At 38.2% G+C, this 25,569-nt stretch overlaps 1 protein-coding gene across 6 annotated transcripts in view; it reads left to right on the top strand.

Moving 5' to 3' along the window:
• LOC311426256 (chromodomain-helicase-DNA-binding protein 1-like) overlaps nucleotides 1-25,569 on the top strand; it is a 92,608-nt gene that overhangs the window by 49,469 nt on the left and 17,570 nt on the right. For all 6 annotated transcript variants that reach the window (XM_084502473.1, XM_084502470.1, XM_084502469.1 and 3 more), the window contains 20 exons: nucleotides 4,320-4,545; nucleotides 5,477-5,577; nucleotides 5,836-6,014; nucleotides 6,500-6,627; nucleotides 6,727-6,943; nucleotides 7,540-7,629; nucleotides 8,458-8,648; nucleotides 9,767-9,955; nucleotides 10,125-10,287; nucleotides 14,297-14,449; nucleotides 14,744-14,815; nucleotides 16,342-16,491; nucleotides 17,183-17,331; nucleotides 20,791-20,887; nucleotides 20,982-21,077; nucleotides 22,060-22,236; nucleotides 22,416-22,576; nucleotides 23,277-23,318; nucleotides 24,282-24,412; nucleotides 24,799-24,937. In XM_084502473.1, the coding sequence (XP_084358599.1) occupies nucleotides 4,320-4,545; nucleotides 5,477-5,577; nucleotides 5,836-6,014; nucleotides 6,500-6,627; nucleotides 6,727-6,943; nucleotides 7,540-7,629; nucleotides 8,458-8,648; nucleotides 9,767-9,955; nucleotides 10,125-10,287; nucleotides 14,297-14,449; nucleotides 14,744-14,815; nucleotides 16,342-16,491; nucleotides 17,183-17,331; nucleotides 20,791-20,887; nucleotides 20,982-21,077; nucleotides 22,060-22,236; nucleotides 22,416-22,576; nucleotides 23,277-23,318; nucleotides 24,282-24,412; nucleotides 24,799-24,937 (2,851 nt within the window). The remainder of the gene's footprint in view (nucleotides 1-4,319; nucleotides 4,546-5,476; nucleotides 5,578-5,835; nucleotides 6,015-6,499; nucleotides 6,628-6,726; nucleotides 6,944-7,539; nucleotides 7,630-8,457; nucleotides 8,649-9,766; nucleotides 9,956-10,124; nucleotides 10,288-14,296; nucleotides 14,450-14,743; nucleotides 14,816-16,341; nucleotides 16,492-17,182; nucleotides 17,332-20,790; nucleotides 20,888-20,981; nucleotides 21,078-22,059; nucleotides 22,237-22,415; nucleotides 22,577-23,276; nucleotides 23,319-24,281; nucleotides 24,413-24,798; nucleotides 24,938-25,569) is intronic.

The following is a 25,569-nucleotide window of genomic DNA, read 5'->3' as shown; positions in this document are numbered from 1 at the left end:
ACTCAATACAATGTAGTTGCTCTCTCACGTAAAGAGCAACTCCGCCACCTTGCCTTGCTGGCCTGTCTTTTCTGAGAAGGACATACCCATCCGTGACCACATTCCAGTCACTTGAGCTGTCCCACCATGTCTCTGTAATTGCCATGAGATCATAGTCTCCTGACTGAACATGGATTTCTAATTCCTCCTACTTATTCCCCATGCCACGTGCATTGGTGTAGAGGCACTTCGGGGAGCGAGCTGAGCACGCCGATTTCACCCTAGGGGAGTGGGAGGCCTCCCGGTCTTCCTCACTGCTAGAGTGCTGCCCCACCATTGCAAGCCCAGGTACAACCCCATCCCCTTATGGATTTAGTTTAAAGCTTTCCAAATGAGCCCTGCTAATTCCTGTCCCAGAACCCTTTTGCCCCCTGTGAGATAAACCTTTCCCACGTATTACTGTCAGGCCTGGTGTCTTATAAAACCAGCCATTATCAAAGAACCCAAAGCCCTGCCTATAGCACCAGTCATACAGCAAATCATTTATGGACCAGATCCTTCTATTCCGTCTCATGTCATCACCCCAGATCAGAAGGAGGAAATGACTTGTTCCCCAGACTCTTTCACCAACTGTCCCAAGGCCTTGAAATCTTTCTTCATTCCCGTCAGACTACGGGATGCATCTTCCTCTCCACCTATCTGGAAGATCAGCAGTGGGTAGTAGTCTGTGGAGCGCAGCAGGTTGGGGAGTATCCTGGTGATATCCCTGATCCAGGCTCCAGGAAGATGGTGGAGTACATTGTGCAATATAAATGTCAGGTGTTCTCAGCTGTAGGTCACCTGTGATTGTAAACAATAAGTTTAAAAATACCAGGGAATCATCTTGTTTTTCATACTCATATGTGTATGTTTCTTTTGTAAACTTTATAAAATAAAGCATAGAAGAACTTGCATAACTAATGAAAAAATAAAAAAAAATACGTGGAAGATAGCTCCATATTACGCAACTGCATACCATGCTGTTAAACTACTATTTGTACAGTTTATTGATTACATGATAGGTATAAACTGTTTATAGTGAGGCAGAGAAAGTGGACTGGATAGGGCATCTAACAAGTAGGCTGAACCCTAAAGGATGGTATTGGGAAGGCTGAAGCACTGAGATGGTGATTTCAGGTATTCCTGTATAATTAGTCTCAATACAATACAATGGATGGTGGAATGGCTACAAAGTGCATCTAAAATTTCAGTAATGTGCTTGGATATGAATTTCTAAAATTTTATGAATTATGATAGGGGTCTCATTTTCATTAGCTGATAGGATGCAGTATCCTACTTAAGTGTTTTTTTAGTCTGAAAATTAGGGTTCAAATCATAGAAAATTTGCCCCCCCTCACACTTCAAAACTGCCTTTCTTCATGGGTTATACCTAAGTTCTAGAGTTTCTGATATGCTATAGAGCTTGCACTCTCTTCCCTCTCACCTTCCTTCTCCCATACTGTCCTAAATGCCATTGTATCTTTACTCCAGCCACTTACTCAAATGCAAAGTATCACTGCTGTGTTAAAAGCCTTTTGAATAAGGCTTCTTGTATTCTGTATGCTTAGATGTTACTGTTTGTGCTGTTCTTTGTTATTGTCACTCTCTTGCTAGATCTAGACCCTGAATCTGGTTGGGTCCAGATGAAGGGTCTAGATCTTCCTTTCTTGGCTCTTCTCACAGAAATGAGCTTGTTTACAGATGAAGCATACTAGCAGCAGTAATACAGACTTAATGTAATTAAAACTTACTCCACATAAAATTCCAAATGCAGGGGGAAAAATGTTGTAAAAAGAGGTTAGGAAGACATAACACAAGATCAGTACATTCCAATAAGCAAGAAATCAGGCAAAAATGCTGGGAGGCAAGAATGAAAGATCAAGGAGCTCCTGGCCAAACTAAAAAACAAAAAGGAAGCATACAGAGAGTGGAAGCAAGGATGGGTAACCTGGGAAGAATGCAGAAACATTGTCTGAGCATCCAGGGATGAGGTTACGAATGCCAAAGCCAAGATGGAATTGAATCTGTCCATAGATGTCAAGGACAATAAGAAGGGCTTCTATAAGTACATTAGTGACAAAAGGAAGGCTAGGGAAAATGTGGGCCCATTGCTGAACAAGATGGGGAACCTGGTTACACGGGACAGGGAAAAGGCTGAGGTACTGAATGCCTTCTTTGCCTTGGTCTTTACCATCAAGGCTGGCCCTCAGGAATCCCAGGTCCCAGAGACCTGGGGAAAAGGCTGGAGGAAGGAAGATGGATCCATGGTGGGAGATGATCAGGTCAAGGAATACTTAAGCAAACTGGACATTCATAAGTCCATGGGCCCTGATGGGGCCACAAGTACTGAGGGAGCTGGCAGATGTCCTTGCAAGGCCACTCTTGATAATCTTTGCTTGATCATGGTGACTGGGAAAAGTGCCTGAAGACTAAAGGAAAGCAAATGTCACTCATCTTCAAAAAGGGCAAGAAGGAGGACCCTGGGAACTACAGGCCAGTCAGCCCCACCTTGATGCCTGGGAAGGTAATGGAGCAGCTAATCCTGGAAACCATTTCCAGGTATATGAAGGACAAGAAAACCATCAGGAGGAGCCAGCATGGATTCACCAAGAGGAAGTCATGCTTGACCAACCTGATAAGTTTCTATAATGATATGACCAGCCTGATGGATGAGGGGAGAGCAGTGGATATAGTCCACCTGGACTTAGTAAGGCCTTTGACACTGTCTCCCATAAGATCCCCATAGACAAGCTGTTAAAGTGGCCATTGCTGGATGGACAAACAGCGAGGTGGTTTGAAAACTGTCTGAATGGCTGGGCCCAGAGGGTGGTGGTCGGCGGCACAAAGTCTAGTTGGAGGCCAGTAGTAACTAGGGGTGTACTGCAGGGGTCAATACTGGACTCAGTCCTGTTCAACATTTTCATTAATGATCTGGATGATGGAGCAGAGTGTACCCTCAGCAAGTTTGCAGATGACACAAAATAGAGGGGCACGGTGGATACACCAGAGGGTCTTGCTGCCATCCAGAGGGACCTGGACAGACTGGAGAAATGGGCAGAGAGGAACCTCATGCAGTTCAACAAGGGGAAGTACAAAGTCCTGCACATGGAAAGGAACAACCCCAGGCACCGGTACATGCTGGGGGCCACCCAGCTGTAAAGCAACCTTGCAGAAAAGTCTATGGGGGTCCTGGGGGTCACCAAGTCGAGCATGAGCCAGCAATGTGTCCTTGCAGCAAAGAAGGCTAATGATATCCTGGGATGCATTCATTAGGCAAAGTACTGCCAGCAGGTGGAGGGAGGTGATCCTTCCCCTCTACTCGGATTTGGTGAGGCCACACCTGGAGTTTTGTGTCCAGCTCTGGGCTCCCCAGTACAAGAGAGACCTGGATCTACTGGAGAGAGTCCAACAAAGGGGCCACAAAAATGATTAAGGGACTGAAACATCTCTCCTATGAGGAGAGGCTGAGAGAGCTGGGACTGTTTAGCCTGGAGAAGAGAAGGCCCAGGGGTATCTCATCAATGTCTATAAATGCCTGAAGGTAGGATGCGAAGAGGATGGAGCCAGGCTCTTTTCAGTGGTGCCCAGTGACAGGACGAGAGGCAATGGGCACAAATGGAAACACAAGAGGATCCATCTCAACATCAGGAAGCACTTTTTTCTTTTTCTTTTTTACTGTGTGGGTGATGGAGCAGTGGAACAGGTTGCCCAGAGCCTGTGGTCCTGGGCCTGTGGTCCTAGGCCTGTGGTCCTGGGCAACCTGCTCTAGGTGTCCCTGCTTGAGCAGGGGGCTTGGATCAGATGACCTCCAGAGGGCTCCTTCCAACCTCAACCATTCTGTGATTCTGTTAATTGTTTTCATAGCTTCCATAGTAATAATTGAATAGTAGGTTTTTCAAGTTGCAAGTCTGATCAAGCCTAATGTTAAATATCTATTATATGCTCAGAGAGGAGAAGAATCTAGTAAAGATGGCATCAAGCAGTCCTTGTGGAGCGTTCCCTGGGGTTCACAAAAAAAACTAGGGGCGACAAGAAAATTCTAATAAGAAAAGATGAGGTACTATAGGTTCGATGCAAAGTGTTTTGGTTTCTGTTTTGACTCTTTGGAGTATTTTTACATGTATTAACTTAGTTTCATCATAATATTAAAATAAGAGGAGTGACATAAGTATTGTAGCTGAAATTAGTCAAGGTACATGCTTAGGTAGAAACATCAGGTTGTTTTCTGCAGTACATTTTTTACTGTTTAATTTATGGCAGTGCATTCTTAATCAAGCCTAATGGTGTGGTGTCTTATTCAGCCACTGGTGCTGCAACCACTATCTATGCAGTCGAGGCAGATGGTGACCCAAATGCTGGTTTTGAAAAGTCAAAGGAGCCAGGAGAAGTTCAGTATCTTATTAAATGGAAAGGTTGGTCACACATACATAATACTTGGGAAACTGAGGAAACCCTGAAGCAACAAAATGTTAAAGGAATGAAGAAACTGGACAACTATAAGAAAAAGTATCAGGAAACAAAACGATGGTGAGTGTTTTTATAACTACTTCCATGTAACATATTTTGTAACAGTATAGATGTTTTATTGTGTTTATGTATGTTCCATTGCCTCTTTATGAAGGCATATCAAGTGCCTTTACAACAGGAAGACAAAATCTAAGTTGAAGCTTCCTTAATACTTATGATCCTGTAACATTCTGAGCATTCCAAATTTGGTTGAGAAAGTGAGTATACTCACACCTTCTGTAAAATCAGGCCTTTTAAGGAAGCAGCTTTTGCACCTAGACTTTAATGCACGTTATAAACGAAGTTTTAACAAGGTGAGTGGTGAGTTTTCTGGTTTTGTTTTAAATCTTACCTTTTACTAGTTTTGTCATTGATTGTACTTTGATCAGAGTTCTTTGGGAATTCCTGCAGAGATTATTAAAAATAAAAAGAAAAAAACCTGAAATTCCTAAAGCACTCAAAACATTACAGCATTTACTTTTTTGGCTCAAACTTCCTTTAAAGCCTCAGAACCAAGAACTGAAGAAATCCTTATGTTTTAGTGCTACCTTTTTGTGTTCAATTTTATTAGTGTGTTTAATATAATCTGTGAATGCTGGTGGGATTTTTAGCATCTCATACTCATAAAATGGATTCTTATTAGCGTGATTATTAGTGCTGTTTTACGAAAATATCATGTGAAGTATACTACTCGCTGTTGAGAATAGACATTGTAAATTATCTGCATAACTAGTACAAGCTGTAGCTGATAGAAATGTCTCTTAATTTAGCTTTCTCAGGCCAGATGCAACACTTTTATAGCAGGAATTTCATTCAGAGTTGTAGTTCCTTCAAAGAAGCTTTCTAAGCAGCATTCCCATGATGTTTACATTCAGAGCTTTAGAATTGCTACATTTTCTTAGTTTTATAACTACATAACGTAATAAGTGCTTTAAATAAATTTCCATTTCAGGCTGAAAAATGCTTCTCCAGAAGATGTGGAATATTATAACTGCCAGCAGGAACTTACAGATGATCTACATAAACAATATCAAGTAGTGGAAAGGATAATTGGTACGTGACAAACTTGCAAACAGAAAATGTTGTTGAGAATATTCTGTGTTCGTTACTTTCACATTGCCTTTATAGTTAAGAAATTTAGGTTATAAATATCCCTAACAACTTAAGGCAAAACAAAATCTGATAAAGAGAAAACTCATTGTACTGTCTTTGCTGTGAAACTAGTTCATGTTGTCTTATCACTTAAAATGAGTGCTTTCTTAAAAAACAAAAGGAAAATATTGATCTGGTATCTCTGATACGTTTCTGCAGCTCATTCAAATCAGAAATCAGCAGCTGGTTATCCAGATTACTATTGCAAATGGCAGGGTCTGCCTTACTCAGAATGTAGCTGGGAAGATGGTGCTCTCATTGCCAAAAAATTTCAGGCATGTATTGATGAGTATTTTAGCAGAAATCAGTCCAAGACCACTCCATTTAAGGACTGCAAGGTGAGTGTGTAATTGCAATGGATTTATACAGTTGTGATAATTTTAAAAAAGAAAAAAAAGTTGAAGTATTTTATGCATCCTGAGATCAGATGCTAATTATAAAATATTTTTGAAGGTTGTTCAGAATAGTAATGATAGTTATATTTATATATGAAGTAAGTATCATTACTGAGAATAGTTTTTTGTAGATATTTGTTCCCTGCTTCTTTTATTACCGTTCAAAGATGGAATTTGGTATTCTTAGTTTTTTAAAAGTATCCTTTGTGAAAGAGTTAATGTCACTTCTGTTGTGGAATGTAGTTCAGCCATTCAACTTGCTCCTCCAACTTGCAAGTGAGTTGATGTTGTATGGCCTAGTTGTCTGTGATGAATAAACAGTAGAATTGGCAACTCAACAACATTTCTACCACTAATTTGTTTCTATAGGAAAGCATTTTGATAACTTCAGTCAGTAGCAGGACTGATGCTCAATTTGCTTTTGACAGATTCTTAAACAGAGGCCAAGGTTTGTTGCACTAAAGAAGCAGCCATCTTATATTGGAGGACATGAGAGTTTAGAGTTAAGAGATTATCAGTTAAATGGACTGAATTGGCTTGCTCACTCATGGTGCAAGTAAGTATAGTCTTAAATGAGTTTTGCTGTTTTTAAATTGTAAGCATTTATAAAACTTTTTTTTTTTTTTTTTTTTTTTTTTTTTTTTTTTTTTTTTAGAGGGAATAGTTGTATTCTTGCAGATGAAATGGGTCTGGGAAAAACAATACAAACAATTTCTTTTCTGAACTACCTGTTCCATGAACATCAACTGTATGGGCCTTTTTTGCTGGTCGTGCCACTTTCTACCTTGACGTCTTGGCAAAGAGAGATTCAAACTTGGGCTCCTCAGATGAATGCTGTGGTTTACTTAGGAGATATAACTAGCAGAAATATGGTGAGTATTTCTTTGTATCATTGAAAAAACTTAGTGGTAAAAAGCAAGACTCATTTCATGTTCCTGTCTTATGCTAATCTCCGATATAAATATCTGGGCCTGATATATAAATATCAATAAATAATATATTTATTTAATAAATATTTCAAATACTTATTTGAAATATTTTGTGTTTAAAATGCAAATTAAAAGCTTAAATTTTGTTCTGATATAAATGTATGTGAAAGATTCCCTTCCTGCTTAATAATAAAAATGATTAAAAATGCAACCTTGCATTTGAAAATAAATTGTCTTTTGTCATGCAATTATTTAGGTCCATAAAATAAATATAAATATTTAAGTATAACAGCCACAATTTTAATTCCTTTTCTGAAATGAGGAACGTAAGTAACTGTTAAATTAAAAAAAAAAAAAGTTTTGTGGAAATTTTGTCATTTTTTCAGAAGTTTAAATTAATAGCTTGAGTATTGTGTTCCTGTTTTGTGATCAGATTATTGTATGTCACTTAACATTTATATTGCTGTAGTTCTTAAAGTCATACTGACCAATAAGACTGTTTTTCTTCTAGCTTACAATTTACTTGATTCTTTTTATAGATTAGAACTCATGAATGGATGCATCCACAGACCAAACGATTAAAATTTAATATACTTCTAACAACTTATGAAATTTTGCTGAAGGATAAGGTAATCACACTTATTTCTTCAGGGTGATTAAATGAGTTTTACATTTGACAAATGTTTTTGAGTTGCACATATTTTGGTTCTGGATGTGGAGTATGACAACGTTGCTTTTAGAAATATGGCAGTGAAGTGTTCTTTTTTTTAAAAAACACATTTATATTTTCTGTATGTGTGGTATGGCTTTCTCCCCCCCCCCCCCCCCCCTTTTTTTTTCTCCATATCAGTTTGCTTGGGCTTCTCATTACTGTAGTAATTTCTTCACTTCTCAAAATGCTCTACTTTTTTGTAGACTATCATCCAGGAACTGAAAAAAAAAAAACAAACCAACTCATAGCCCCAAACACCTGTGATTCACAACTCTGAAATCCATGTTTTCTTTGTATTTGTGTGTGCAGTAGTATGTATATTCTTACTATTTCTATGACGGTAGCCCATAGAGTTATTGTTAATCTTAATGGCATATGAAAATTTTAACTGAAAGCCAAATGAGTGGAACTTCTTTACTTCATTTGTTTGTACATACTGGAAAGAAGAGAGTCTATTCTGTTTTTTTTTTTGTTTGTTTGTTTGTTTGTTTGTTTTATTTTAAAATTTATAGATCAACTTTATTTAGCCTTTTTCTTTTCTTTTCTTTTCAACTTGGGATGCTTCCATAACCTTTTGTTGAATCCTGCAAACATAAAAACTATAATTGATGCTAAAAATGCATAGGTGTCCATATGGTATTAAAATTAAAAAGTGATGGGATTTATAACCTCATGTAAAATGTCAGAAATTACATAATATATTAACTTGTTTAATGTCTTCTTCCCCCATCCCAATTTCTTTAAGTCATTCCTTGGTGGTCTGAATTGGGTGTTTATAGGGGTTGACGAAGCTCATCGTTTAAAAAATGATGATTCCCTTCTGTACAAGACTTTAATAGACTTCAAGTCTAATCATCGTCTTCTTATTACTGGAACCCCTCTGCAAAACTCCCTCAAAGAGCTTTGGTCTTTGCTGCACTTCATCATGCCAGAAAAGTAAGGAAGAGTTTTACATGGTTCTTTTTATTTATTTATCAAGTTTCTTATGGTGGAATATTTTAGTGATTGGAGAATCAATAGAGATAGAGAATTACATCGTGAAACAGTTTAAATATCTTATATAAAATAGATGTACATACTTTTTCATACTATTTTTCATTCTATTTTTGATAAGTCATTCTGGTAGCAGTTGCTGCTTTTTCTGTTTTAGCAGTCCACAAAAAGGGTGGATTGATGTATGTGGTTGATTGATATTGATGTATGGTTGATTGATATACGTCTTTTTCCCTGAAAGCACATATCTTAATCTAAAAGGAAAACCACATGGACTTACTGTATGGAAACAGAATGGGGCTGAGGATGTCTTCTTTTCTGTGTTAGTACCATTAATGAGAACAAGTTTGTACCATGATGCCTGATATACAGTAGTTCAGTCAGGCAGCCTTATGGTTTGCATACAATACGTTTATTGTATTGACATTATTCTGTAGTGACTTCTGTTTATATCTGGAATAAAGGAGAACACATGTTCCTTTCAGATATCTTGTGAATACAAATCACTGTAGCTCCAATTTCGGAGCTATGCATTACATCGACTTCTTCAGAACCTTACAGTCCATTTTCTTAGTCTGTTAGCACATATCAGAGGATAATCAAATTTCAGCTAGACCATCCAATCTGCAAGAAGTATGTAAAGTGGTCTGTTCTCTTGCACTCCCTCCAGCCACGCAACTTTTTTTTTCTCATGCTGCTCTTGAGAAATATAATAATGGAATTTCTGTAACCCTCTACCTGGGTTTCCATGCAGAAAAGTAAAATGCAGAGCTTTCATTGGAGAAATTAAAATTCAGTAGTTTGTTTTGAACTTTCATTTTGCAAAAGTGTTTGGAAACTTCCATTCTACTATTTGCAGACAAAATGTTTAGAATTGCTTGTGAGATGAAAATTCAGAAATTTATTGAATGAAACAGAGGGGAGTGGGGAATGAGTCCATATGCTTTTGTGTGCATGTGGTATATTTATGGTTTTTTTTTGTGTTCTGTTTCTTCGCTGTTGCTTCTTCAGGTCATTCATACTGTGTCATTATTCTCCCTTTATTCTTTCTTATGTTGAAGGTTTTCTTCCTGGGAAGATTTTGAAGAGGAGCATGGCAAAGGGAGAGAGTTTGGTTATGCAAGTCTTCACAAAGAACTTGAACCGTTTCTACTCAGAAGAGTTAAAAAAGATGTAGAAAAGTCTTTACCTGCTAAGGTTGAGCAAATTTTGAGGATGGAAATGAGTGCATTACAGAAGCAATATTACAAGTAAGTAATGACACTTTTAAAATCGCACTATTTTAATTAGATGTCTGTATGAAAAGTAATGAAGTGTAATAGTTCTCATGATGCAATTTGAAATGATATTTTGAGAGCTTACCATTTGTGGAAATATGACATGTTAGAAATTACTTCCACTACACATTTTATATCATAGGTGGATTTTAACCAGGAATTATAAAGCCCTGAGTAAAGGATCAAAAGGCAGTACCTCAGGCTTTTTGAACATCATGATGGAACTCAAGAAGTGTTGTAACCATTGCTACCTCATTAAACCACCAGATGATAATGAATTCTATAATAAACAGGAGGCCTTACAGGTAATACCACCTTGTTTTTTAATTTATTTTTATAAAGTTGTTTTCCATCTCTAATATACATGCAGAAATTTTGTAGTGTTCTAGCAATTTATTAATTCTTATTAAAGTATATTAATAGAATTATATAATGTTAACATTTAATATTAATAAACAAGTTCTCAATTAAATGTACATCATGGGTTTTACAGGTAAGTGAATTGTTTCTTTATTTCTTAGCTAGAACTGAATAATAGAGAGATCAATACTAAATAAAGCATCTCTGTGCAAATGCATGACTGGCAAAGCACCAACAGTCCATGTGATAGCAGAAAGTGATCTGCATAGTCTCTTCAAGCTTTTTTGTAAACAAACACTGTTCGCTGCATGCCTGTAAACAACCAAACTGAAAGGAAATAAAAGTAATAAACATCCAAAGCTTAGTCTGATTTTTATTGTTATAAATGAAAATACCTGTAAGCATCATTACTAAAGATGATTCGTGATTGTTTTGTGTTTTGTTTTGTTGTTGTTTTTTTTTTCTTCAGGGTTTTGTTGCATTTTTTGTTTGTTTTGTAAATGTTAACCAATCTTTGTACTTGTATTGAGTTCATGTCACAAGGTTTTGGTAGCAGGGGGGTTGCAGGGGCATCCTCTGAGAAGAGACCAGAAGCTGCCCCAGGTCAGATAAGAGCTTACTCCAAAAGGGACCCACCACTGGCCAAAGCTGAGCCAATGAGCAATGCTAGTTGCACCTCTGTGATAACATATTTAAGAAAGTTTAAAAAATGCTGCACATCAGCTGTGAGAGAGACAAATGAGAAAATGTGAAAAACAATCCTGCAGACACCAAGGTCAGTAAAGAAGGGGGAGGTGCTCCAGGTAGCCTGCAGAGAAGACCATGGTGAAACAGGTTGTCCCACTGCAGTCCATGGAGGACCCCATGCCACAGCAGGTGGATATACCCTGAAGGAAGCTGCAGCCCATGGGGGACCCACACTGGAGCAGTGTGTTCCTGAAGGACTGCACGCTGTGGAGAAAACATGTTCTTGAAGAACTGCAGCCTGTGGGAAGCCCACGTTGGAGCAGCTTGTGAAGGACTGCATCCCATAGGTGGGACCCCACACTGGAGCAGGGGAAGAGTGACCGTGAAGGAGTGGCGGAGATGAAGCGTTATAGACTGAACACAGTCCTCATTCCCTGCTCCCCTGCTCCGCTCAGGGGGAGGATGTAGAAGAGGATGGATGGGGGGAAGGTGGTTTTTAGTTTGCTTTTAGTTCTCGCTGCTCTACACTGTTATTAATTGGCAATAAATTAAATTAATCTTCCCCAAGCTGAGTCTGTTTTGATCGTGATTGTAATTGGTGAGTGATCTTCCTGTCCTAATATCAACCCATGAGTTTTGTTGTTCTTTTTTTTTTTTTTTTTTTTTAATCATAATTTCTGCCCTTTTACTGCCAAGGAGGGGGAGTGAGAGAACAGCTTGGTGGGCACCTGGCAGCATTTTATACCAACACAAATGCTTCTAATGATCTTTTTTTTTTTTTTTTCCTGTAAGCTTTGAAGTTCATAATTTCAAGACTTTCCCAAAACTACTAGATTATGCAGTGACAGCTTGTGATTTCAAGGTGTTTTATATTATAAAGTGTTTCTCAAAGCTAAAGGGTATTTAATTTACAACGTGGCACACTCTAACTACCTAAATTATAATTAAACTCTTTAGAACTGTTCAGCCATTATTTGTAATAATTGCATATTTTTAATAATGATTTCCTTGGCTCATCTGAATAAGCTTTGCTAACTCTTATTATGAATGATACATCCTTCTCATTTCAGGCAAAAGGAATGAAAGCACCTAAATCCAATTTTTTTATTCTACATAATTCTATCCTGAGCCTCTTCACCTAAAGAGGCCTAATGTTTTCAACATTAAATTCAATGTGCATCTGAATTCCTCTTCTAGTTGTTCCCACTGGAGCTGAGAAGGTACATGGTCTGTTTTGAAAGTAGTAGGACTGGCTTTTTCCTGGGCGAACGGGCGGACAAGAGGCGGTCTGCGCACACAGGATCGGTGGAGGGGGATATTGGGAACGCTGGGAAAAATCAGCAGTCGGCTGTCGGCCGTTGAAGAGAGCAGGTCGTTTGTACTGTGAACACCTGTCGAAACGCCTCGTCACGGAGAATCATGGAGCGTTTACTGGAGCAGCGATACACGATCAAATTTTGCGTAAAGCTTGGTAAAACTGGCAAAGAGACTCACAATGTGATTAAGGAGGCCTACGGTGATGCTGCCATGGGTAGATCGGGTGTTTTTGAGTGGCACAAGCTGTTCCGAGAAGGTAGGGAAAGAGTGGAAGATGACGACCGCTCCGGACGCCCTTTGACCAGCAAGACCAACGAAAATGTGTCGCGAGTGAAAAATTTACTGAACCGTGATTGCAGGATGAGTATCAGAATGATTGCTGATGACTCGAGCATTCCTCAAACCCAAGTTTTTGAGATGGTGAAAGAAAACTTAGCCATGAAGAAAGTGTGCGCGAAGTTTGTGCCGCGAGTGTTGTCAGAGGAGCAAAAGGCCAACCGGAAAGCGATCTGCCAGGATCTTCTTCATCATGTGAATGAGGAGCCCGACTTTTTGGACAATGTAGTGACTGGTGACGAGACGTGGGTGTTTGAATATAACCCGGAGAGTAAGCGGCAGAGCACAGAATGGCACACCCCTGCTTCCCCACGCCCCAAGAAAGCACGAATGAGCAAATCCAAGCAAAAGTCCATGCTCATTTGCTTTTTTGATCGACATGGAGTCATCCACAAAGAGTTTGTACCACCCGGACAAACAGTTAATGCAGTTTTTTACATGGAAGTCCTCACAAGACTGCGAAAACGCATTGCTCGTGTCCGCCCAGCCATCGTCAACAATTGGTGGCTGCACCATGACAACGCACCGAGCCACACAGCGTTCCGCGTAGTGGAGTATCTTGCCCAGCACAAGGTGGCAATGCTGCCTCAGCCCCCCTACAGCCCTGACTTGGCCCCGCCAGACTTTTTTCTATTCCCGAGAGTAAAATCAGCGCTCAAGGGGAAGCATCGTGCATCGGTAGAGGCGCTTCAAGAGGCCGTGACGAGGGAGCTAAACAGCATTCCGGTCCAGGCGTTCATGGAGGCGTACAAAAACTGGAAAACTCGTTGGCAGCAGTGTGTAGATGCAGAAGGGTGCTACTTTGAAAAATTCTAATCGTTTGTTCTATTCTCATGAATAATTTTTTTTTAGAAAAATGAGTCCTACTACTTTCAAAACAGACCATGTATAATGCTATAAGCCATCTAAAGCCTCTTGGGCTCTACAAACAAGATTCCTCTCATTTTTAACTTGCCTGAGAAACTTGACAGATTAGTTACTGTTTAAAAATAATTAGAGGGTCAAATAGCAGTGCTTATTTCTGTTCAAAAGATGGAAAGCAAGGAGTAAGTAGTACTAAATTAGTAACGTAATCTTACTTCCTACCAAATGATTATTTGGTAGGAAAACATTGAGTCTATATCTCAACTGCTCTAACTTGTAGCACAGTTTATTTGCTTACTTTTTTTAATGAAACGTTAAGATGATGTTTTATTAGCCAAAGCTGAGAAATGCATTTCCTTTAAAACATGCTAGTTAGTATTCCTGTTGCTTCCAATTAGAGTACTCCATGCTTTTATAATGAGTTTTTACGAGATCAGGACTGACTAAGTCCTTATTAAACTTTCATATTCAATTAATGCTGCATACTAGTAAATGTATATAGTGGTATAGTATGGACATCTGAATGCGTTATTTAGTTCTAGGAGACTATTGTGTGCACATTTTAAAACATATTTTTAAGGGAATGTCAGAATTTCTGTCATTCTTCCCATTCCAGTAGACAAGAAAGCAAACCTTAAACCTTAAAAAACCTTAAACCTTAAAAACCTTAAAAAAAAGTGTAACCAACTGCAGTGTATATTAGTGTTAAGGTGAACTAATTTTGCAATACACCTTTTCTTATCTTTGTAGCATTTAATACGAAGCAGTGGGAAACTAATCCTTCTTGACAAGCTACTGATTCGTCTACGAGAACGTGGCAACAGAGTACTGATTTTCTCTCAGATGGTGAGGATGCTAGACATCCTAGCAGAATATTTGAAGTATCGTCAATTTCCTTTTCAGGTAGGAATTTTGCTGGTAGTAGCCAAGAAGCCTTGATCTTTGCCACTTTAGCTTAAGAAAAGGAAAAGTGTCCTTTTTAGTAGAAGGATTTATAAAAGTTTAATTTTATGTACAGAAAAAGACTATATGATAAATGGTGTTTTGAAATTAAAATGATAAATTAGAAAGGTGGTGTAAAATGTTACATTGCTCTTCTCCTTGCCCCTAATTGTTTTGGCAATTGAGATTTCAAGTTGCTCTGATTAGAATATAGTATGAGAGTTCCTCTTTAACTGTAATATTTGATCTCTTTAGAGACTTGATGGATCAATAAAAGGGGAATTGAGGAAACAAGCACTGGATCATTTTAATGCAGAAGGATCAGAGGTATGATATTAGTGGGTGGTGATTTTTAAATCTATACAGCTTTATTTTTTTTCCCAAGAAATATAACAAATATTACCAAAAAAATGAAGACAGAAAAAAGTAAGGGATGTATCATGTTGAAATTTTGTTATTGGTAACCTATATATTACAAGATTTACAACTCTTTTTTTTCTGAGAAGAGGTTAAATAGGAAACAGAATTTATGAAAATGACGTTTAACTAATATAACTGCATAAGTTACCTTTTTAGATTTTTGACAGTGCTTTTTATCAAAGTAATTTTCAGTACTGTATAAACACTGAAGAATTTAACCTGTGGTTTTTTTTGTTTGTTTGTTTGTTTGTTTTGTAGGACTTAGTCCTTCAGTTTTTACAGGAGCACTGAACTTTTGCATAAGCCTTTGACATTGAACAAGTACTTAGGGAATGGGCAGAACTGAGTTGTGTATATCCTTGTATAAAGAAAAATTGTTTTAAATATTTTTTAAACCTGGCTTCTGTTATCTTCATTTACTATTTTTTATTTCCTTGCCCTGGAAGAAAATGAAGAACTGATTTATAGCCATCGTGTACTTCTATAAGATTCCTAGTTTATTTAGCATTCCTACAATGGAAGCCATTCCATACCTTTGATAATCTTAGGTCTTCTGTTCAACACTGACAGGGTTTTTTTCAGCAATAGAAGCATAACATTTGTCAGTTGCTATTGGGCTTATATTTATGTTATGGTTGAGGAGGAAGGACTTAATTTCATAACATAATCTTCAGATATTTGTTAAAACAGAACTAACTTCTGTATGTAAATTTCTAATATAGACATCATTGCCTTTTTCTGGAATTCTTGTAGTTGTACTGTACTTTTTTTTAAGATGAAGGGGGATCCAAACTTCACATGGTATTCAAAAAAGGAGGTAAATTATAGACTTGTGCAGCAACAGAATTGTTTCCTGTTTTATTCTCTATTTCTTTCCTAATAATCCATAAAACTACATTTTACCTAATCAACTTTCTTCACTATTACTGAGTGAAGGTCTCAATATCTATGACAACTCCAAGGACTCATTCCTGTGCATTAATGGTTTGCTATTACTTGTCACTGTATTTAATATTCAAAATTGTTTCCTATTTCTCTTTATCTTGAATTTCATATGCTTTTTTTTTTATTGCCTGTCTCATAAGATCCTCCTGCAGTCCTTCATAGTTGTCCTTTGTCCTTGAATAATTCCATATCATCTGAAAACTTTGATCATACTATTTTCATATTGTTTCTGAGTGTGTTGAAGAGCATTGACCCTGACAGAACTCGTTTCCTATCTCTTAACCAGTTACTTATATGCTCAAGAATCTTCCCTCTTATGCCATAGCTGCTTAGTTTTCTTTAAATATATATATATATTTAAGCTTCATACTCAAAGAAGCTTCACCTATGGAAGAACTATTTGATAGTGTATGAGTTGATAGTCCGCTCCACAAAGCATTATTATGACTAATACATATATAAAGCTATTTCTTATTTTATAATTTCAGGATTTCTGCTTTTTGCTGTCTACCAGAGCTGGAGGATTAGGTATAAACTTGGCATCTGCTGACACTGTAGTTATATTTGATTCTGACTGGAATCCACAAAATGATCTGCAAGCGCAGGCTAGAGCTCATAGGATTGGACAGAAAAAACAGGTATGCATATTTGTCTTCTAAGCTTCAAACCTGAAGGAGGGTTTCACACAGTAGCCATAAGCTGTTTGTCTGGCCATCGCAGTCTTTGTGTATTTTGAGAATAACTAGAACTTGCCAGGTATGTCTAAAAATGTTAATAATGCTCATTTGACATTTTTTAATAAATAAATAAATAAATAAATAAATAAATAAATCTCTCCCTATATGGAGAAATGGCATAGTAGCTGTAGTATATGGAAGAGTAGAGAGAAGAGTTCTGGGCTTGTCTCATGTTCATTGGCTTCATGTCATCCTAGAAAATAACTGTTATATTTAAGGCACATCTCCTTTACCTAATGATAAATAATTAGTAGTTCTCTTTGGGTTTCTTTCTTGCAAAAGACTTCAAGTAATAATCAGATATGACACTGTTCCTTATGGCCATGCTTGTGCCTAATCATTGAAGTTTAAAGAGGAGAGGTCTAAGAATTTCTTTATTTTTAAAAAACTTTACGTAGAGACAATGGTAATGTGATTGACTGGTTTCATATGAGAAATACTAGTTCAATGAGATAGAAGATTAGAAGTAAGGACTAACATTGTTGTTGTTCAAGGTGTGTTTTTTTTTGTTGTTGTTGTTAATCTTATCTGAATATTGTTTTCCTGTGTAATTTGTGAGCATGTAAGTAAAGCCTATTTATAATATACATAGGTTAATATTTATCGGCTAGTCACAAAAGGATCAGTAGAAGAAGATATTCTTGAAAGAGCCAAGAAAAAGATGGTGTTAGATCACTTAGTGATTCAGAGAATGGACACTACAGGGAAAACTGTACTACATACAGGCTCTACTCCTTCAAGGTATATTTATATAACTTACATATCAATTTAGAGTTAAGTATACTTGACTATTTTATTAAAAGTGCAAGTCACTTCACTTGGTTAACAAAAGGCAAAAAATATATGGTAAGGTGTTATATCATAAAATCATAGAATGGCTTAGACCTTAAAGATCACCTCATTCCAACTCCTCTGCCATGGGCACGGATGCCACCCACTAGATGAAGTTGCTCAAAGCTCCATCCAACCTGGCCTTGACCACTTCCAGACATGGGGCATCCACTACTTCTCTGGGCAACCTGTTCCAGTGCCTCACCATCCACCAAGTGAAGAATTTTCTCCTAACACATGATCTAAATCTCCTCTTTTAGATTAAAACCCTTCCACCTTGTCCTATCATTATCTGAGTAAAAAGTCAGTCTCCATCTTTTTATATAAGCCCTCTTTAAGTACTGAAAGGCCACAATGAGGTCTCCTCAGAGCCTTCTCTTCTCCAGGCTGAAAATATAATCATAGATTCATTAAGGTTGGAAAAGACCTCCAAGATCATCTGGTCCAACCATCACCCTACCACCAATATCACCCACTAGACCATGTCCCTAAGCACCACGTCCAACCTTTCCTTAAACACCCCCAGGGATGGTGACTCCACCACCTCCCTGGGCAACCTGTTCCAAAGTCTGACTACTCTTTCTGAGAAGAAATGTCTCCTAATTTCCAACCTGAAACTTCCCTGGTGCAACTTGAGGCCATTCCCTCTAATCCTATTGCTAGTTATCTGGGAGAAGAGGCTTACCCCCAGCTCCCCACAACTGCCTTTCAGGTAGTTGTAGAGAGCAATAATGTCTCCCCTGAGCCTCCCTCTTCTCCAGACCAAACAACCCCAGTTCCCTCAGCCGCTCCTCAGAAGACTTGTGTTCCAGACCCTTCACCAGCTTTGTAGACCTTCTCTGGACATGCTCCAGGGCCTCGATGTCTTTCTTGAAGTGAGGGGCCCAAAAGTGAACACAGTACTCGAGGTGCGGACTCACCAGAGCTGAGTCCAGAGAGATGAACACCTCCCTGGTCCTGCTGGCTACACTATTCCTGATAGTAGCCAGGATGCCATTGGCCTTCTTGGCCACCTGGGCACACTGCTGGCTCATGTTCAGGCGAGCATCTACCAACACCCCTAGATCCTTTTCCTCTGCACAGCTTTCCAGCCACTCTGTCCCAAGCCCATAGCATTGCATGGGGTTGAGGTGGCCAAAGTGCAGGACCTGGCACTTAGCCATGTTGAACCTCATCCCACTGGCCTCTGCCCTTCGATCCAACCTGTCCAGGTCCCTCTGCAGGCCCTTCCTACCCTCTGGCAGATTGACACTCCCCCCCAACTTGGTGTCATCTGCAAACTTCCTGAGCGTGCACTCAATTCCTTCATCCAAATCATCAATAAAGATATTAAAGAGGGTGGTCCCCAACACTGACCCCAGGGGAACACCACTCATCGTCGACATCACTGGTCAACAGATGGATTTCACTCCATTCACCACTACCCTCTGGGCCTGGCCGTCCAGCCAGCAAAGAGTGTACCTGTCCAAGCCATGGGCCGCCAGCTTCTCCAGGAGAATACTGTGAGAGACTGTGTCAAAGGCTTTGCTAAAGTCTAGGTAGACTACGTCAACAGCCTTTCCCTCATCCACCAGGCTGGTCACCCACTCATAGAAGGAGATGAGGTTGGTCGGGCAGGACTTGCCTTTCATGAACCCATGCTGACTGGGCCTGATTCCCCCATTGTCCCGCAGATGCTGTGTGATTGCACTCAAGATGACCTGCTCCATCACCTTTCCTGGCACCGAGGTCAGGCTGACAGGCCTGTAGTTCCCTGGTTCCTCCTTACAACCATTCTTATAGATGGACCTCACATCCCCAGCTCTCAGCCTTTCTTCATAAGAGAGGTGCTCCAGCCCTATGATAATCTTCATGGCCCTCCTCTGGTCCCCTGCTAATAGGTCCACATTTGTTTTTGTGCTTTTTTTTTGCCCCAGACCTGGATGCATTACTCCAAATGGGGCCTCACGAGGGCAGAGTAGAGGGGGACAATCACCTCCCTTGACCTGCTGGCCACTCCTCTGTTGATGTAGCCCAGGATGCAGTTGGCTTTCTGGGCTGCAAGTGTGCACTGCTGGCTCGTGTCAAGATTTTCATCCACCAGAACCCCCGAGTCCTTCTCTGCAGGGCTGCTCTCAATGAGTTCTTCTCCCAGTCTGTGCTCCTGTCTGGGATTACCCTGGCCCAGGTGCAGCACCTTGCACTTGGATTTGTTGAACCTCACTGGATTCACAGGGGCCCACTTCTCAAGCTTGACCAGGTCCTTTTGGATGGCATCCCTTCCTTCTGTTTTATCAACTGTGCCACTCAGCTTGATGTCACATCTGCAAACTTGCTGAGGGTGCACTCAATCCCACTGTTTATGTCTTTAATAAAGATATTAGACAGTACCAGTCCCAAAAAAGACCCCTGAGGGACATCATCATCCTCCACTTGAACATAATACCATTGAGTGCAACTCTCCATTTCTTAACATAGAGAGCAACACCCCCACCCTTTCTTCCTTGTCTATATCTTCTCTAAAGCTTTTAGCCCTCGATTTCAGTGTTCCAGTTGTGTGATTCATCCCACTGTGTTTCCGTGATAGCAATTATGTCAGAGTTTTCTAATTGGACCATGGTTTCCAACTCCTCCTGTTTGTTTCCCTTGCTGCATGCATTGGTGTAGAGGCACTTCAGCTGGGCTATTGGCTGTATCACCTTTTTAGAGGAGCCCTTCCTAATTCCTTTGGGACAATTCACAGGTATTCCCCTGTTGCTTCCTAAAGTGTCAGTGTTCCCAAGTTCTTTTCTGTCACTAAGAGGTACATCCCCTTCCCCCACTTCATCTAGTCTGAAGCCCTGCTAATAAGTCCCACCTGCTTACTGCCCTGAACACTCTTGCCCCACTTGGTCAAGTGTGCCCCATCCAGTGTCAGCATGCCTGGTCTCTCAAAAGTACATCTGAGATCATAAAACCCAAAACCTTGAGCATGGCACCAGCCATGCAGACAGTCATTCACTTGGTCTGTTTGTCTCCTTGGGTCCCATTCACCAACTGGGAGGATACAGGAGAACACTATTTGCACTCCTAATCCCTTCAACATCTTTCTGAGGGGACACGAAGTCCTTTTTGATATTTCGGCATCTGGTTGCAGCCTTATTTGACCCTACATGAAAGAGTAGGAATGGGTGGTAGTCCTCTGACCCCAACAGTATATAATATAATAATAAAATAACAGCAACCTTATAAGTAAAGATTGCAAAGTATAATGTCTTTCTATATTTTTGTTTACATATTAAATATAGCTTTTATTTAACAGTCAGAAGGAAGCTTGATTAATTCATGGTTATAGTAATTTGAAAAAATTCTCAAAGATAAAATGCTTTTCTGAAATTTCCCGTATTTCAGCTCAACACCTTTTAATAAGGAAGAGTTATCAGCAATTTTGAAGTTTGGTGCTGAGGAACTCTTTAAAGAACCTGAAGGGGAGGAAGAGGAGCCTCAGGTAAATGGAGCAGTGCATCTACACTTTATGGATATAACAACTGAAAAATATGTATGAATTATTTTGTTATAAAAAGAAACAACTTCTGTTTCAGGAAATGGATATAGATGAAATCCTGAAGAGGGCTGAAACTCGAGAAAATGAGCCAGGCCCATTAACTGTAGGAGATGAGTTACTTTCTCAGTTCAAGGTATTGCTCTGTTCCCTCCCTCCTCCCATAATCATGATTTTCTTTATAAATGCTACTTTTTATTTCCTTTTGTGTAACCTTTTTCTTTCTTATGAAATTGTCAATTTGTTGACAATAGGTCAACTCTCGCATAGAATGTCTTTTCACCTATACAGGATAGTTACCACCAGTGCAAACATTTAAAAATGCATAATGTATTCTGCTAACAAAATAAGAAAGACATTTACAAATACATTAGTCTTTGATTTAATGATTGTAATACTGGGGAGGGCTGTTCTTCATTTAATGCTTTACACTGTTAAGCAACTATGGCACTTCTGAAAACAGAATGAAGTTTGGATTTCTTAGTTGATGACCTTTAGGAATTCCTTTCAACACATACGTAAACTTGAATTCCAGATGTATTTAACTGGATAATACTTAAAATATTATGGTGGGTCTAAATTGTGGGTGTGCCTTGTATCTCTTTGTGTGTGTGATTTTGTTTGTTTTTTGTTTAAAGTGGGGAAGGACTTTTCTTTAGATAGAGTACTAAATCACCTTCCTGCTGCTCATTCATTTGCAATATATTGTGGTTTCTACAGTTTATTAATGTTTGGTTAGTTCTGCGTAATAATGCAGAATTTTACATCAGCTTGAGCATTCAAATACTGTTAGCTTTGCTTTGAAGGAAATTAAACAACAATCACACAGCTATCAAGGAGGTATTTCATAGTGTTTCTATATTAGTCAACTTGTAAAAGAAGAAAAATATTCTCATATGTATATTCAGATGTGTTGCATGGAGCGTGTGCATTTCACGTATGAAATTACTTTCAAGACAATGATTCATGAACTATTTTATATGTATATATTTTGTATACATAAATAAATAAAATATGCCATTCCAAACTAAGTTTTCTTAAAAAGTTAGTTGCTGACTCCTTGTTTAAATAAAACCATGTACTCATTTTGTGAAAATACTTATGTTCCAATACATAAGGTAGCTAACTTTTCCAATATGGATGAAGATGACATTGAATTGGAACCAGAACAAAATTTAAGAAGTTGGGAAGAAATCATTCCAGAAGTCCAGCGGCGACGATTAGAAGAGGAAGAAAGACAAAAAGAACTTGAAGAAATATATATGCTCCCAAGGATGAGGAACTGTGCAAAACAGGTATCTCTGGGTTTTGACCAATTTTCTTTGATATTTGCATTGATGTTTTTTTGGCTTGTACTTTTGTGTTGGATGGTTTTTGCGTGTGCCCCCCCAATACATATTTTTGATGGGCTAGATAACAAATGAATAAAATGTTTTAGTCACATAGCTTTGAACTACTTACTCTGAAATTCCAGATTAGCTTTAATGGAAATGAAGGGAGATGCAGTAGGAGCAGAAGATATTCTGGATCTGATAGTGACTCTGTCTCAGAAAGAAAACGACCAAAAAAACGTGGACGACCACGAACTATTCCTCGAGAAAATATTAAAGGATTTAGTGATGCAGAGATTAGACGGTAAGATGTGGGGGGACATGTGCTTAATGGGACTTTTTTTTTTTATCATTATGAGTTTGAAAATATGGAAAACAATCTATCTAGGTATTTAAAGCTTTACTTTTTGTAGTTTGTGGTGCTGAGATAAAGAACTATCACATCCAGATTTTGAACAGATTTAGGTGAGGGATAAAATTGGGTTGGAAAAATATTCTTTATTGTTTACAGTCTTTTAATATGTGTTATTCTTCCTGCATCCCCTGAAGGCAGTGATTTCAAAAACAGTTGTTACAGTGGGTGAGCTTTTTTTTTTAAAAAAACATGTAAACTTTCCATCATTTTACCTAAAAACTGTAGTTGAAGAAAGGATGTGTATATCTTTGTGGAAATACCTACAAAATGTTGAGAGAATTTTGTTTTAAACTTTAAATTTTTAAACTTTTGTTTTAAACACCTTGTGTTGCTGAATGCTTTGACTTGTGAAACTAGTAAAGTAACCTTTGAAATGAATTATATTTTCTATTTTATTTGTATCAGTTAATAAACCAAACAGAACTCTGGCTTTAAATGTGGGTTAATTGAAATGCTAACCTGCCCTGGTCTCTCTAGTTCTTTTCTTTGCATTGTCCATATAGCATTGTACTAAGACTTTACAAATAAATTTTGAAACCGGTGTAGTTAAGCATATGTTTTTAACTGCAGAATTATTTTCTGTTACTAGATTTATCAAGAGTTACAAGAAATTTGGTGGCCCACTTGAAAGGTAAACTCATTTGATTATATTTGTGTAGCAATTTGGAATCTGGTTTACATTAAAATTAGATCAGTACACCAAAAATCCTTAGGCTGAAGAGATAATAGTATACCCAACTTTTTGCCTTGATTATAACATAAAATTAAATTATTTCCTTTCTTCATACGTGGTATTTATGTAGAAAGACAGAAAGACAAACCTTTCAATTTTGGAAGACTACTTCGTCTTTTTTTACACTTTACCTATTAGCTTCTTTAATCCACATTAGTGACGATCATTCAGTTTTCTTGTTTGATAGTATGGTAAAAGCTTATGGTTTTATGCACTGTAACTACCAGTTTTGCATTTTTATTGTCAGTTATTATTTTAAGCTTTCTGTATTACTCCATATTCTCCAAAAAATTATCACCTTCATTTTCTTTAACAATACTTATATTCTATATGATCATACAATATATAATAGTTCCTTTTATTTTCAAAAGAATATACAGAAATATATTGAAACTGTATAGTTAGGGTCCTTTATAGTTCCTATTGTATTGTCCTCTAATATCTGAAACACCTTTTTTTTGATTTTTTTTTTCCTTTTTTTAAATAATATTTTCTGTATTCTTTTCTATAGATACTTTTAAGTGCATGGATTAAAAATGCACACAGCATAGCAAGTGTGGGTGAATTCTAGCTTATTTCATAACTACTCTAGTTTCAAAGTCTGAAGGAGTCATTCATGAATACATTAGTGACAAAAGGAAGGCTAGGGAAAATGTGGGCTCATTGCTGAACAAGATGGGGAACCTGGTTACACGGGACAGGGAAAAGGCTGAGGTACTGAATGCCTTCTTTGCCTTGGTCTTTACCATCAAGGCTGGCCCTCAGGAATCCCAGGTCCCAGAGACTCAGGTATTCCTTGGTTCTCTGATTGTGTAGTTACTAATGTTTTAGAGTTATAAAACCATACTTCTTTTTTTATAGGTTAGATGCTATAGCTAGAGATGCTGAGCTAGTTGATAAATCGGAAACAGACCTTAGACGTCTGGGAGAACTTGTACATAATGGATGCATTAAGGCTTTAAGGGACAATGCCTTTGGACAAGAAAGATCAGGTAAATTGTATTTGGGAGTTGGCAAGCAGAATAAAAAGTGTCAAGTGTTATGAGCTATTCTTAAGGTCTGATTATAACATTTATTTTCTTGGGGGAAAACAGAAACAAAAATGTTAGTGTGCTTGGTGAATTTAAAAAATAATCCCCATTCCCTGTGTATTTTGTCACAGTGGAATGTGACATGATTTTGTTTTATCATGAAATTTGTAATTAATCTACTAGTATTTGGAAGACCTTGAGATTCTGGAGCTTAGAGTGTTTGTTTAGAAAAAGTTTTTCTAATTGAATGTCATCTGCTATATTATCAATTTTGTTTTTTCTTTACGTTTGTGTATAACATTCACCTAAAGGCTGAATATTTTAACAGTTTTGTCCTTTATTTTAAGGAGGTGGACTTGGGAAGGTTAAAGGCCCAACATTCCGAATATCAGGAGTGCAGGTGAATGCAAAGCTAGTCATCTCCCATGAAGAAGAGTTGGCACCATTGCACAAATCCATTCCTTTAGATCCAGAAGAAAGGAAAAGGTATTTTTTTTATTCTCCTCCTAAAGGAAACAATAATCTAGAAAATTATTCGAGGCTTGTAAGCATATATTTAACCAGTCCAGACTGTAAGCACGCTGGGACACCAGTGTTGCTTCATTTCCTGTAAGAACTGGTAGCATAATCTGATCCACATTCTTTGTTTATTCTTTCTTCCCTCTCCTTTGTAGCCAGTATTTGCTTTGGCTTCTGAACTGTATTCACTGGGGCCTGGGTTCAGTTACTCTTAATTATTTCAGAGTAGAAATTAGGCTTGTTGAGGAGTTGCTTTGTGTCACCTCTGCCTGAGGGAAAGCAATATCTGTCAAAGGGGAACAGATACCAATTGTTGGTGATAGTTTCAGCCCTCTGAACTTCTTAGCTTGCTACCTTCTGTATCACAGTCCCTAGACTATGCTTATTCAGTTAGCAGTTACACAAGAGTGATATTTTAAGCTTGTCTTCATTGTTAACCAATTCTGTCTTAATCCATGACCACAGATAGATATCTGTTGTTCTTTATATCTTGATCTAGATCTGCTTTAAAACTTGTTTCAGTACTGATTTCAATAAATATTTTATAGAAATTGTAAGAAAATCTTATGATAGTTATCTGGATTACTTACCTAAATATA

The sequence above is a fragment of the Aythya ferina genome (assembly GCF_964211825.1).
Source record: "Aythya ferina genome assembly, chromosome: W".
In the NCBI taxonomy this organism is placed as follows: domain Eukaryota; kingdom Metazoa; phylum Chordata; class Aves; order Anseriformes; family Anatidae; genus Aythya; species Aythya ferina.
Note: the sequence above shows the minus strand (reverse complement) of the source record. Positions and strands in the feature narration are given on the sequence as shown.